At 32.1% G+C, this 14477-nt stretch overlaps 1 protein-coding gene across 1 annotated transcript; it reads right to left on the bottom strand.

Moving 5' to 3' along the window:
• Positions 1–1885: 1885 nt before the first annotated feature.
• On the bottom strand, positions 1886–3952 carry LOC124457893. Its single transcript, XM_047008056.1, has 2 exons — positions 3829–3952; positions 1886–3764 (listed from the first exon to the last, which is right to left on the bottom strand). The coding sequence occupies exon 2, from the start codon at positions 3762–3764 to the stop codon at positions 2007–2009; it is 1758 nt and encodes a 585-aa protein (XP_046864012.1). The 5' UTR covers positions 3829–3952; the 3' UTR covers positions 1886–2006.
• Between the last annotated feature and the right edge of the window lie 10525 nt (positions 3953–14477).

Raw genomic sequence — 14477 nt, 5'->3', positions numbered from 1 at the left:
TTCAAAAAAATGGGGAGCAGGACTTTTAAGTATTTTACCCAAAGTTTGGGAATACATTGAGAAGGTTGGTCGTGATGTAGAAGAAAACAAGAAATCTTGGGGCTACTTTAAAAATAGTTGGGAGTCATATCTTGAACTACGGGGATTAATGAATGGAACTTTTGAACCAAAGTTTCCAGTGAAATATAACATACCTGAACATGATGCTTTTTATAAATCTGTCAGTTATTCAGGTTGGGGTGGATCCAGTGCTCATGATGCACCAATGATTGCTTACGATGCTTTGATGATGGCAAAAGATTCCTGGTTTCAATTGTGCTCTTGTTCAATGTTTCATGGCGGGGATAGTGACAGTACAGGAATATTGGCTGCAGCATGGTGGGGTGGTATGTATGGTATGAAAGGTGTAACCCTTGGAAACTATAGGAACCTGGAATTTGGTCATAGGCTTATGGAGCTTGGTAAAAAATTACTGAATGTATCAAAGAATATGCACAACTAACAGGATAGTATTTATTTAACAAAATTCTGTCATCCCAATATACTTTAGTATGTTTTTAAATCATACAATAAAAATTACTACTTGGTTATAACATAAAAACAAATTACTTTAGAAATAAAGTCTAAAGAAGAATGTCAGATTCAGGGCATGGGCAGTTCTAAGTTCTACTTAGTATGATTCCCGGCTGTAGAGTAAGTTTATTGACTAGATATAAGTGAAACTATAAATAGACAAGGACCATTACATCTTTAGGTTCATTTTACCTCACAAAATGCAAACTGCAAACGTTTTATTCCTATGATTTGGACCTACTTGATTGTTTTTGAATTTTTTTGAGCTTTTCGTAAAAATCTATAGCTTTACAATGGAAATTGTTCCAGTATCACTATACACATCACCAAGATTGTTTAAAAACCTAGCAACATCAACATGATATGGACCTAACGATTGTTTTTTGATTTCCAGAGCTTTTTGGTAATTCTCTATAGCTTTGTCGTAGTTTCCAGTATCATAATACACAGCACCAAGATTGTTTAAAGACACAGCAACATCAACATGATTTGGACCTAACAATTGTTTTCGAATTTCCAGAGCTTTTTCATGAAATTTCATAGCTTTGTTGTTGTTTCCAGTTTTATGTAACACCAAACCAAGATTGTTTAAAGACCCAGCAACATCAACATGATTTGGACCTAACGATTTTTTTTGAATTTCCAGAGCTTTTTTGTAAAACTCTATAGCTTTGTCGTAGTTTCCAGTTTCATAAAACACATTACCAAGATTGTTTAAAGACCTAGCAACATGAACATGATTTGGACCTAACGATTGTTTTTCAATTTCCAGAGCTTTTTCATGAAACTCTATAGCTTTGTTGTTGTTTCCAGTACCATTATACACATTACCAAGATTGTTTAAAGACCCAGCAACATCAACATGATTTGGACCTAACGATTGTTTTTTTATTTCCAGAGATTTTTCATGAAATTCTATAGCTTTGTCGTAGTTTCCAGTATCATTATACACATTACCAAGATTGTTTAAAGACAAGGCGACATCAACATGATTTGGACCTAACGATTGTTTTTTAATTTCCAGAGCTTTTCGTAAAACTCTATAGCTTTGTCGTAGTTTCCAGTTTATGTAACACCAAACCAAGATTGTTTAAAGACGTAGCGACATCAACATGATTTGGACCTAACGATTGTTTTCGAATTTCCAGAGCTTTTTCATGAAATTCTATAGCTTTGTCGTAGTTTCCAGTTTTATGTAACACCAAACCAAGATTGTTTAAAGACAGCGACATCAACATGATTTGGACCTAACAATTGTTTTCGATTTCCAGAGCTTTTTCGTGATAATTTGTAGCTTTGCCATATTCCCCGTTAAATCGTGTAAAATACAAGCTCAGTAAAATACCAAGCTTTGTTAAATATGATTCTCAGATTATATTCTGATTTAAATTTATCCAATAGTTCAAGAGCAAGATCGTATTTTCCAAAATGTCTTAATCTGTCAACAAAATATTGAAAACTTGTAAAGTGTTCATGTTGAGTTTTCTCTTGTTGGTCTTTAATAAATGAACAATTTTTTCAAGATGTGGCCATAATTTTATTTCGTCGTCTCTCTCTTTAAACATGTAAAGTGCTTTAGATATTTGATCAACGTTACTTTCCATTTCATGTTCTTCATTTGAATGTTCAGATTGATAAACAATAATTGCTTTGTGAACAATGCGATGTAGACTAATGTCATTATTTTCTGAATGCAAGAACAATGAGCAGTCCTTTAAACAAAGACATATATCTTCCTTTGAGTGTTTGGGATCTATTTTTTGAACATAAAACACAATAATGTCTCGTGGTATAGGATAAAACGATATCACGGAAAAAAAGTTAATAACAATTGCCGATATTGAGGATTCTTCAGCATTTTGTCTGACAGCTAAAAGTGAAGCTTGTAACATACTTCTAGGATATACCGAGTTAAATTTAACAAAAGTGACGTCCATGTTTTCTTCTTCTTCTGAAGATATTTTCTTTAAATATTCTTTCCAAGTAAATGAGCAGTTTGCTTTGTTTACACGACTGACGTAACAACCAGCGGCAGCCAAAGCCAGCGGTTGACGATCTAATGCGTGGGATACTTCATTCAACAATTGATCATCAGTATTATCATCTTTAGTGTAATATTCCAACAGTTGACAACATTCTTTATCATTCATTCCACTTCTGATAGAAATATGTTTGTTAAACTCATCGTCTTGAGGTACGGCATCTGTGTTCTGGATAGTTACTAAGATTTGTCCATTTATCCACATGGGATCACCAACTTGGGGGAGTAATGAAGAAATTTTGCTAAGCTGTGCCACGTTGTCTACAATGATCAACCAATTTTGCCAGAATTTTAATCGTCTGGATACTAACGATCGCAAATTCTTCACTTTGTCTGCGATGGAACAATTTTCATCTTCAAATTTTTTAATCATATCCTTGTCACAGTTTAAACGGTATCCAAGTTCACAGTAAGTTTTTAAAAGAGATTCCTCATTTTTTCCATCGAGAGTCATTACAAACGAAGTTCTATTGTTCCAATCACACGATATTTTTTCACAAACCTGTCTTGCAAGTTGCGATTTACCACTGCCAGGATTACCAGTGATGTAAAAATATGTCAGTTTATCATTGTTATCATTGCTTAATTTTTCAAGATCTTTTATAATTTTATCTCGTAATTCAGTGCGTTCAACAAAAAAATGATTAGATTTTGAAGGAAGAACTTGGAACGAATTAAAACAGTTTCGATGATTTTTTATTTTATTGATTTCATCGAGAGAAAATTTCAAATCTTGAAATGATTTTTCAATGATGTTGACTATATCATCAAAATCATCATCTGAGCATTCCCTTTCATACCAATGTGCGTACTTATTTCTTTCACAACGAAGTGCTTGAACAGCATCCTTTGTTTTTGTGTCAAGGTGCTTTCCAATTGAATTTGAAAAAATTATTGCATCAAATAATATCGTACAGTCCCACTTACTGGTATCTCCATCTTGATATTTTTGTCGAGTTTTTTGGTCTAACTTTATTCCTGATTCAAAAGTGTAAAATTTGTTACCACTGTTGTGTGTATCATCCCATTCTCCATAAGTTGATTTGTAACGAGAGTTCCATTGTTTAATGAAAAACTGAGCAAGTTCCTTTTGCACCACGTTAATTATTTGCTGAATGTAAGACAGATTTCTTATTCCTGACGATTCCATCTGTACAAAAAATTTGGTATATATAAACAAGATAAAAATCAAGCAAATAAAAATATTATACAACCCTTATTAGGTTCCATTGATTTAACTTCACCAAAAATCGTCTTAAAATTACAAAAGAACCTACAAACTAATAATGACAGAGAGCATGTATGCTACAGCTTTTACCAACTGCAGTATCCTGTCAAACAACCTTTAGAAAAATTAAAAAAACATGATATTTTACCTTAAAGTTTACGTTACAAAACAGACATAAGAATATATTTCAATAATTTGCATAATCATTTGTGAATGTCATGCCTCTGTATCTAAGAATATGTTGTAATGTTGTAGCTAATGGTCTTTTTTAAATTTACTAAGGTTTATGTTTATTTAATTTCATTGACTCTAACGCATTAATTGAAACTTGATTTTATAAATATATATGTTTTACAACATGTTGTAACACAAGATCTTGTTTTTCTTTGGCTATGTACGACAATTGATTGGCAATGGTAAAATACTTTATCAATTTTAAGACCATGAACCACTATTTTGATTAAATTTTAATATGAAATGAGAATTTTTAATCTATGTAGATAAACTAACGCGTTTTGAGGGGATCATTAACGTAAACTCGAATGATGAATATTGCCTTGGTCGTGACTTTCTTAGAACGTGTATCTACAAATACGATAAAAGTTTCAGATATAATTTCTATGAGCTTTTACAAAGAAAAGCTCAAAATGTTCAGAATGTTCGTAATTTATAACACAAAGAAAAAGCTCAAAATATCAAATTAAAATTTGTTATTTGAGGATATAACAAATCAAGCTTTAGTTTGAATAAGGACAACTATAGAGTTTCCAAAGTGAAGGAAATTTATGTTTTGTCTTTGTCTTGAGCCAAGTGACGTAAGAAACGGCTGTTACAGTTTGTGTTTTCACTGATGTATCACGTGAAAACACAACATGCTGAAAGGACAAAACTTTCAAATGTTCCGACGAGTGAGCATGCTGTATAATACCTATACTGAGGTCTGTAATGTCTGCAGATACTATTTTACAATTTTGCAAGTGTTGGAGTGTTAGTTTTTAAAATACAATTAATTAAATTTTTGTTTAGTTTGGAAGATATCTGATCTATTATTAGCATCAATGGTTTGAGCGGCATTTTAGGTCTACATTGTCCAACCTTGCTTTTACACTGATAAGCTTATATCATTAGATTCTTTTTCCACCACAAAATTGGAGATATTTCAAAATTCAATATGGTTAAGAAATACAAAAATCTGGAGTTTTAGATACTTGTATATCAGTTTTGAAGTCAAAAGGAGAAATTTAGAGAATTTGGCTAACTTACGTTTTCATTCGGAGATTCTCTTGTTACTTTCTTTGAGTTTGACTGATTTTCTTTGTCCTGCGACATTGTTTCAAAACTCGTACTAAAAAAGCAATATCTTGTTAAAGATTTAGTAAATATTTAGCAAAGCAAATAATTTAGGACATAGATGAACAACAGTGTTACATGATAGCAACTACTATCATGTAATATCATGTTATATCATATTATAATTTCATATATAATTAATTAGAACATTATCTAGAAGCTTGCTTGCATGCGCTAAACTGCTTAGATGCGTAAACATTTTAGAACCGCCAACCGCATTTGTTGTTATTGTGGTTAACTATATCTTGCTGTAACATACTGTATTGCGTATGGGATGTAGGTCACAAAACCACAATACTTCTCATTAGATATTATATATATATCAGTAGTTTAGACCACTGAGTACAACCTACGAGCACAAGCTACGAGGAAACAAACTTAGGAGGCATAGCCTACCGAAGTAGTTGACAAGCTACAATCTACCAGAAAACTATCTTGGCTTCTGTGCCATAACTATCTTTTGGCTTCTGTGCTTTAATCTATTGGAAAACTATTGTGAGTCATTGTTGGACTCACGAACGCTCAGAATAAAGACTCGCCCGTTGTACTCAGACAGAGGAGATAAGTTTACTCATACTTATTGATATTATTATTAAGACCTTATCTACTTTAATATTTACGCGTTGATTAATAAATTGTTTGAGAAATATAGCTGGTTCCACTATCTTTGTTGCGTGTGGAAATAGAACCAAATTAATAGTTATTCTTTCGGGACCACGCACGTAACAAGCAGCTCTGTAAAAAATATGTTTCAATTCGTTTTCTCTCAAAATAAAAAGAATATATTCCATTAGTTTTTGGTACATTTTGTGACCTTTGCTAACTACATAGTAGGTTAGTAGAAATTTATATTATTTAACGTTTAAAGTATATTTTAACTAAAAGTTTTGTGTCAATCACACGTCAAATGGGGACAAACAGATTTATATACTCTGTCATAGCAGGCATAAACCTTTCAAAATGTAGTTTGATTCAACGTGTAATTTTAGAAAAGCATCCTCAATAAAACAAGTTGAAAAATTCTTAATAAGAAAAACTATTGAACTATTAAGTCGATATGATCGTCAAGCAGAATAAATTTATGTCTTGTTAATAATTTTCCAAATGTATTTTGAATTTGTGGTAGGTAAAATCCAAGCGTGTTAAGGTTACTTAAAAATATCACAAATTTCCACACGTGCAGTAACACAAATTTTGGTATTCATTCATGGACCCTTCTTCTTTAGCTTTATATCAACAGCATTATAAGTCCTGAGTTAAAGAGGCTTAATGCAGTATAGATGATATAGAATAAGAAAAGTTATCATTTGACAATTGGCATAGATTGTCAAACATAAGCATTCAATATATACAAAGTGACAGATAACAAAGAGACAAATTATTAAATTTACAATCATAAAAATAAAGGTAATTATTAGTCAATACTTATATATACTTGGGATTTTTTCATGTAAAAAAGCCAAAATTTAATATCAAAATTCTTAAAAAGCAAAATAAAATCGCCTTAACAAAAACACTATTAGTGTGGAATGTGAAGCAGTAAGATCATGTTTCACTGATCACGTTGAATATAAGGAATAAATACTAATTCTATGCTATTTAAGAAAAAGAAGGATGTTAAACTGTGTTTGAAGAGGCCTCTACCAACCCGACAGACCTTTGGGAGAATTTAAGAGAGAGATCAGTGCATGCCTAAGTGTGAGGGTGAAAGGTCTTACTTGATTTAGAGTTCTCACAAACGTTTTGATTTTCTCATAAGCAAGTGCAAAAACAAAACATCATTTAGTTCTTTCGTCGTCTCTTGAAGTGAAAAGAGTTTATACAATACAAAATACTGCACAATGTTCACTAGAAAAATCCTCTTTTGATGATGATTCTAAGACACATCCTGTAAGCAATAGCATAAAACAGAAGAAATCGTTGCGACCATCAACAGGTATCCTTGTGGTGAAAACAACACAAAATACTATTGGAAATTATAACAGGTGAAAAAAAGATAGCTTTTAAACTTGTGTTGTTATTTCTATTGTAGTAATGCATGCTAAGATAAGTTCATATAGTCTCTACCTCCATCTAAACACATGAAACTCAAAAGTTGTGTTTACCACAGTTCTATCTTTTCACTATTCACAAGGCTATTAAGATAAAACAAAAAGCATTTTGCTATAGCTCTTACAACTGACAGTTTAAGAACTAAAGTAGCTTAGGAATATAAATTCCTTTGTATAAGTTAATGCTCTTAGATGAATATATATCCATAAAAGAACAGCTGAATATATTCCGAATATAAATGAATATATTCTGCTATTCCATAGACCATGGCCATTAGAAATTTTCAAATACTCTGGCTTGGGATATTGATGATTTTTCTGAACACTGGAAAATTAGCAACTCATATAAAAAAGTCTCCATTTTGATATAGAACAATGTACATTAACTGAGTTGCCAAAATATGAAAGCATACCAAGATCAAGCGCCAAAGACACCAGTCTTCATTTTTTGGGAAAACTGTAGATGTACAATAACATGCAGAACAAGGAAATTAGAAGAATTTTATTTACTCATACAGGTTGATGCTAAAAGAAAGACCTTTCATTCTGCCTTGGCATATATATAGGCAGAGTTAGCATGATTCCAATTTGGTCAGGATGTAACACCCAACTAAAGTATTTAAAGAAGCAAACCTAAAAACAAAACATAATCTACCTGTAATTAATGCTTTCTAACCAAGTTTTAACAGTGAATAAAATATTGAATAGAGGTGAGAAATTGGCAAAAATTGAACTAATAATATATGTTGTCAAAAATAAGATTGATATCGACAAAATGAATGAATCATTTATTCAATGAGCATCAAACATGTTTTCATTACAGTTATTTAATGAAACATTAAGTATTAATTAGAGGGTTTCCCGATGGTTGATATAAGTAGTGACAAGCAGGTAGACATTGTTGCACTGTTTGTCCTATTATTTATCTTGACTTTCAAGCGACTGATATAAACTTACCATAAAATGTAACAACAGTTTTTATCAAATGTAGGTCATATAATAGCACTGTTTGTCAACTGTAAAAGTTTTACTATTTGCCAAAACCTAAATGCTTCCTAATACTTGATACGAAATATTTTACAAAACAAAGGTGATTATAAATATTAGCGTAACAATGTCGTTCTGTCACTGTCAATATGTAATCCTTAGCAAATTTATATATTCACCGTCATGTTTGATAAAGATGGTTTCATACCGCAAACTTGTATGTATTGCCTGAAAATTAGCAGTTGATAAAACAGTATTTTAACCCAACAACTTACAGTTTTGATAAAGGATTTTTTACCGACTACTAAACCAATCATCTTACAACCCTACATCACACAAAGCCACCACAATCAGAACATTAACAAGACGTGCACAAATCATATGTGATTCACCGGACGCTCTACGAAACGAAAACAACTATCTCAAACGTGTTTTTGACAAAACAACTATAACTCTGACTTTATCAAACGCAACACTTACAAACCTAACAGACAACAGAACGAACAACTCGAGTGACAACAGCAACGATACCTTACATCAAAGGTACGTCTGAGATATCGCGTATCTTACGACCATACAACATACATGTCGCACATAAACCAATCACAACGTTACGACAAGTACTAACGAACATAAAGGACAAAGAACAACTCAAAGAACGACAAGGTACAGTTTACAAAATAAACTGCTCCGACTGCCACGCCTCCTATATCGGAAACTGGCGGGAACTTAAACATAAGACTTACTGAGCACAAACGAGCTACTAAGAAACAAGACAAAACTAATCACATTGCCGAACATCACCGAATCACAAAGCACAACAATGACTGGGATTCGACAAAATGCATCTCTTAGGTACTGACTATAGACAACGGCTTACATTAGAAAGTTGGTATACCAACTTGGAACAAACCCCTGAACAGATCACAGCAATTACCGGCACCTTACAAACGACTTATTCACAATACAGACAAACGATCAACTAAAAACACTACTTCAAACTAATTCACAATGACAATACACAATTGACACTCACAAATACAACTAAATACGTCACACCTAAATCACACATCACAACTAAAGATAAAATATTTCACTTCACACTAATCCACAAAGACAATACATTTCCTGTACACACAATACAATGACGTAAGAACCAGATAACAAATACACTAACCTGACGTTTACTCCTCATTTGACTCTGAAGATGACTACCGCTAAGGTTGTCGAAACGTCAGTCAACAACAACAAAACAGTCATTCTCAGGACTTTATTAACCTGGACGATCATCATTTACAAACATATAACGATACTCGGGTTCAAACCATTTTACTTTAAAGGATTTTTATTGTTTCTCTTATTTTAACGTTGGAATGCAAGAATTATTAGGCAAAACCCTCAGAAAAACCCCATCTATTCTAACTTCGCGTGTGGTATGTGTTATTAAAGTTGCGCATGCGTAGATTGCACGAATAGATGGCAACTTGATTTATCGAATCGCGTAATTGCCTTTGAAGAATTTCTCTCAATTGTGCACCTGTTTCGCTTCTCTACATAAGATTGTCATTGATGAAGCCATAGCTGTAAATTTCACCTAAACTTCAGTAAATCTTATGAAATTTAACGGCCGCTAATGATAAGGCGGTAAAGCGTAGAATATTTATTACGAAAATACAAGTGGTAGATGTAAAGTGGGTTTAAAATGTAAAACTTTTAAGTTCTAGTTCGTTCAGACTGAGTGCCCTGCAAAGCGCTCGGCACAACACCAATGTGAACACAACATTTTAATGGTGCCCAAATCAAAGTGCTCGGTCTGGACACTACGAAAATAGATAGTACTTAAAATTACGGTGCTTGAGCACGGGCACCAATGTGAACGACGACACCTGAATAACGTGTACAGAAAAAGCACACGTTTCAATAATCATTTATTAACGACAATTATCATCTCGTTAATACACTTCATCAACGAATATTAATAGAATGCCATTTAATTTACTGTATTATTTTGAAGGTTTTAAAAGGAAAAGTTTAAAAGTTGATTTCAAGTTCAACCACAAATTGTTTGCTATTTTATGTTGTAAAAATTTATTTGCGCGCTATCCTTTCAGTTTTTGCACGTTTTCTGACAGCATTTTTTGCATTGGAATTTGGAAAAACTTTTCAATTCCCTCTCGACTGCTAATACTTATAACCATTTATTTTTTGTCTTCTTTTTGATCTCGTATCAGCCTGTTTCAACCTTCTCGTAATAATAGACGTGGTTACGTAAATTCTTCTCATTCTGGTACTTCTCGCCTTAAAAAGACAAATTGCAATTTCTCTAATGCAAGTGCCTGTATCCAGGATTTATCATCGGGTAAAATCATTGAGTAAAATATTGGACAGAAATTAAAGGAGACAAATTATCTCATTAGCTATGTGCTATAAAATTTCAAATTTCAAAATAACTTCATGTTATCATCGGGTTTGAATCATTTTGAAAATATTCGAGTGTTTAACCGTCTCTTTCTATGTCTTCTATGTGATCATTCTCATGTAATCTTATCATCATGTTAGATTTAGCCTAGGCCAATATTCAATGAGATAATCGAATAACAATATTTTTGAACTTTGAACGAAAAATTTCGTTTAAGTAATAAAGTAAATACTTCGAACATTAGTTTTCGTGCACTAAAAAGTTGAAATTTGTTTTTCATATTAGAAGAGTTAATTGATATCGTCAAATTGAAAACGCATAAATTGAACGAAATTTTAAGACTTTGATACTCAAACATGGGGAAACAAGAAAATTCATTTCCGTGCATTATTAACCCAAATGGGGTCCTTTTTTGGCAAGAAAATATACTTATGGTTCCATTCTCTTGTATCAATAATGGCGGAATTAGTTGTTCATAATATCCTTTTATGTCTTCCACTCTGACCTTTATTGTTTTTATATGCATTGTTAAACGTGTTAAATTCTCTAATCATAAAAACCTAGCTATATTTTAAACAGATCAATACATGATTAAAGTACTTACTGTATTAAGAGAAACATATTTTATTTCTTGTTATTGGTATAAATACATTAAAAACATCTTTTTTTAGTTTTATTCTTGACTAAAATACAGGTCTTACAAAAGTTTGTATCTGATTGTCAAGTACTTCCTATCATAAATTTGAATCAGTTTGTTTGTCTTCTATAGATGCAATAATCATTGTTTTAGATGTAATCAAATACTTTCAACTTGTGGTAATCAATATCATTGTTGACATGTCGACCACAAAGCCTGTTTACGCGCAACCTGAAGTCGACCACAAAGCCTTTTGGACACAATTCGAGAAAAGCCTGTTTACATGCCTACAAATTCTCAGAATTGATGTTTTAAGCCAAGCTCAATTTCTATCCACTTGAGGTCATTATCTATAACTATGTATTGATATTTTTAAAAGATTTTCTTTTTGTTTGTCTATGTCGTGGAATTGCCCTACAATAGAAAATTTTTCTATACTTTTAAGTCTCAAAATATAATCACTTCTTTATTATATTTGTAAATTTCTTCATCTAAATCACTCATTCTCATATGAACAACATTAACATAAAATTTTTTTATTTTTGAAATAATCGAATGATAAAATCAAATGCAACGTCAACAAGCTGGGATGCAGAATTTGCTGAAGACTCGTGACAACAGACTCCATCGTAAATTGCAGAAACAATTTGCCAACAGAAACAACTGGCAAGAATGAAGAAATCAGGTTTGTAATAAACTTAGTTGAGGGAGGGGAGGGAGGGTAAGTTTTAAGGTGCAACCTCAGTGAAGAAAGTGAACAAAAGAATTGTGATAGTGTGTTACATGTATGTAAACTTTGAACTCCAAAGGATACATTATAAATTTGTAGTAATTATGCGACTTGCATAAGATATTATGGTACACAAACGGATGTACCTCAACCATGAACACCTCGGAGGATACATAATAAATATGTAGTAACGTGACTGTACACTTATGGATATATTGTAATTTTATATCTATATATTTAACTTAAATGTAGACTCCTCAGAGGATACATAATAAATATATAGTAACATGATTGGTACACTTATGGATATACTGTAATTTTATATCTATATATTTAACTTATATGTAGACTCCTCAGAGGATACATAATAAATATGTAGTAACATGACTGGTACACTTATGGATATACTGTAATTTTATATCTATATATTTAACTTATATGTAGACTCCTCAGAGGATACATAATAAATATATAGTAACATGACTGGTACACTTATGGATATACTGTAATTTTATATCTATATGTTTAACTTATATGTAGACTCCTCAGAGGATACGTAATGCATCTGTGATGGTTCGGGAAGAGTGGAAGGTTATTGAAGAAATGGATTTTCCAAGATTATCAAAATTGAGTCTACCAAATGTTCTTGATCCAGATGATTTGTATGTTGTATGAGAATTCATTGTTGTATAAAACCTTCTTTGAATTTGCTAAACAAATGAAAGCAATTTTAACATCTATTCTGAATAGATACTAATGAATATCTTGTTTTTATGTGTTTATGATGATCTCTCTATTTCTGTGCTTTGTTAAATAGGGTAAAATGTGGTGAACTGGAATATTATGACAAGGCTTATGATCGTGTCAACATTAAGAATAAAGTCCCACTTGCCTTGCAAAACAGGATTTTCCATAAAGTCACAACGACTGATGATCCTGTTATCAGAAATGTAAGAAAACTTTACTTGCTTTCATTGAATTAAATGGTTTGGATAACCTTCATAATGATAACCACCAATGTTAACCACCAATCATGACCAGTTATTAACCACCAATCATGACCAATTATTAACCACCAATCATGACCAATTATTAACCACCAATCATGACCAATTATTAACCACCAATCATGACCAATTATTAACCACCAATCATGACCAATTATTAACCACCAATCATGACCAGTTATTAACCACCAATCATGACCAATTATTAACCACCAATCATGACCAGTTATTAACCACCAATCATGACCAATTATTAACCACCAATCATGACCAGTTATTAACCACCAATCATGACCAGTTATTAACCACCAATCATGACCAGTTATTAACCACCAATCATGACCAGTTATTAACGCCAATCATGACAAGCTATTAACCACCAATCATGACCAGTTATTAACCACCAATCATGACCAGTTATTAACCACCAATCATGACCAGTTATTAACCACCAATCATGACCAGTTATTAACCACCAATAATAACCAAGAATTATAAGCACATGCATGTTACAAATGAATTGTAGGAACAAAATATAAAAATATTTACTTTATTGAAAAATTTAATTGTTCAATTTACTTTGATTTTACCAGATTTTAATGAAAGGAAATGTGTTTGCTACAGACACCATTATATCTACATTGATGACCTGCACAAGATCTGTGTACTCTTGGGACATTATAGCACATGTATGGATAGAATTTTTGTGAGAATTATCAATATACTATTAGTGATATTTATAACTATAAATTAAGTATTTATTTCATGTGATTTTAGCGTGTTGGCTCAAAACTGTTTTTGACATGAGAGATGAATCAGCATTTGGTTTGTAAATTTTTGTTTTAATTGATAATTTAAGAAACAACAAGCTGTTTTTATTATTGATCTACGTTTTTAGATCTTTTGACTGTTAATGAAACAGCTGTGGAAACACCTATAGATGATAATGCAGAGAAAAGCATAAACTCTTGAAACCTTGGTCTGAAGCAACTTTTATAAACCAAAATTTCTCGCAGCAAGTCTTAAAACGCTCAGAGGAAAAGGAGAAGTTTGATAAACCAAATCCTTTCATTGCTGAAGATAATGAAGAAGAAGAAAAGGTGGCATCTGTTGGTTACAGGTAAATTGTTCTTGTATAAATATAGATTGAAGACTAAGGTCTTAAAAAGGAGATATTGTGCTTTACAGCATGTATAAAAAAATTAGAACATTTAAAAAATGTCCAGCAAACTATCATTTCATCAACATCCATGTATTTTGGCATTGTCTGATTTATCGCTGTTCAAACCGAGCTCTAGCATGTAGGGCTAGAATTCATGTAAAGAGAGGTAAAATACAGGCCAACAGAGAGGGCTTGCCCTTTAGAGCTCATGTTAACAGCCCCTAAGAACCATGTGATATTTCTTCCATTACTTTGTTTAAATACTGATGAGTTATAAATTTTCTTTAGAGTA

The sequence above is a fragment of the Xenia sp. Carnegie-2017 genome, unplaced genomic scaffold, assembly GCF_021976095.1.
Source record: "Xenia sp. Carnegie-2017 unplaced genomic scaffold, XeniaSp_v1 HiC_scaffold_6, whole genome shotgun sequence".
In the NCBI taxonomy this organism is placed as follows: domain Eukaryota; kingdom Metazoa; phylum Cnidaria; class Anthozoa; order Malacalcyonacea; family Xeniidae; genus Xenia; species Xenia sp. Carnegie-2017.
This window is presented reverse-complemented; position numbering and strand designations above follow the sequence as displayed.

What these genes read in the sequence shown, in the direction of transcription:
- LOC124457893 (XM_047008056.1), bottom strand. Translation starts at nt 3,764, where the DNA reads ATGGAATCGTCAGGAATAAGAAATCTGTCTTACATTCAGCAAATAATT.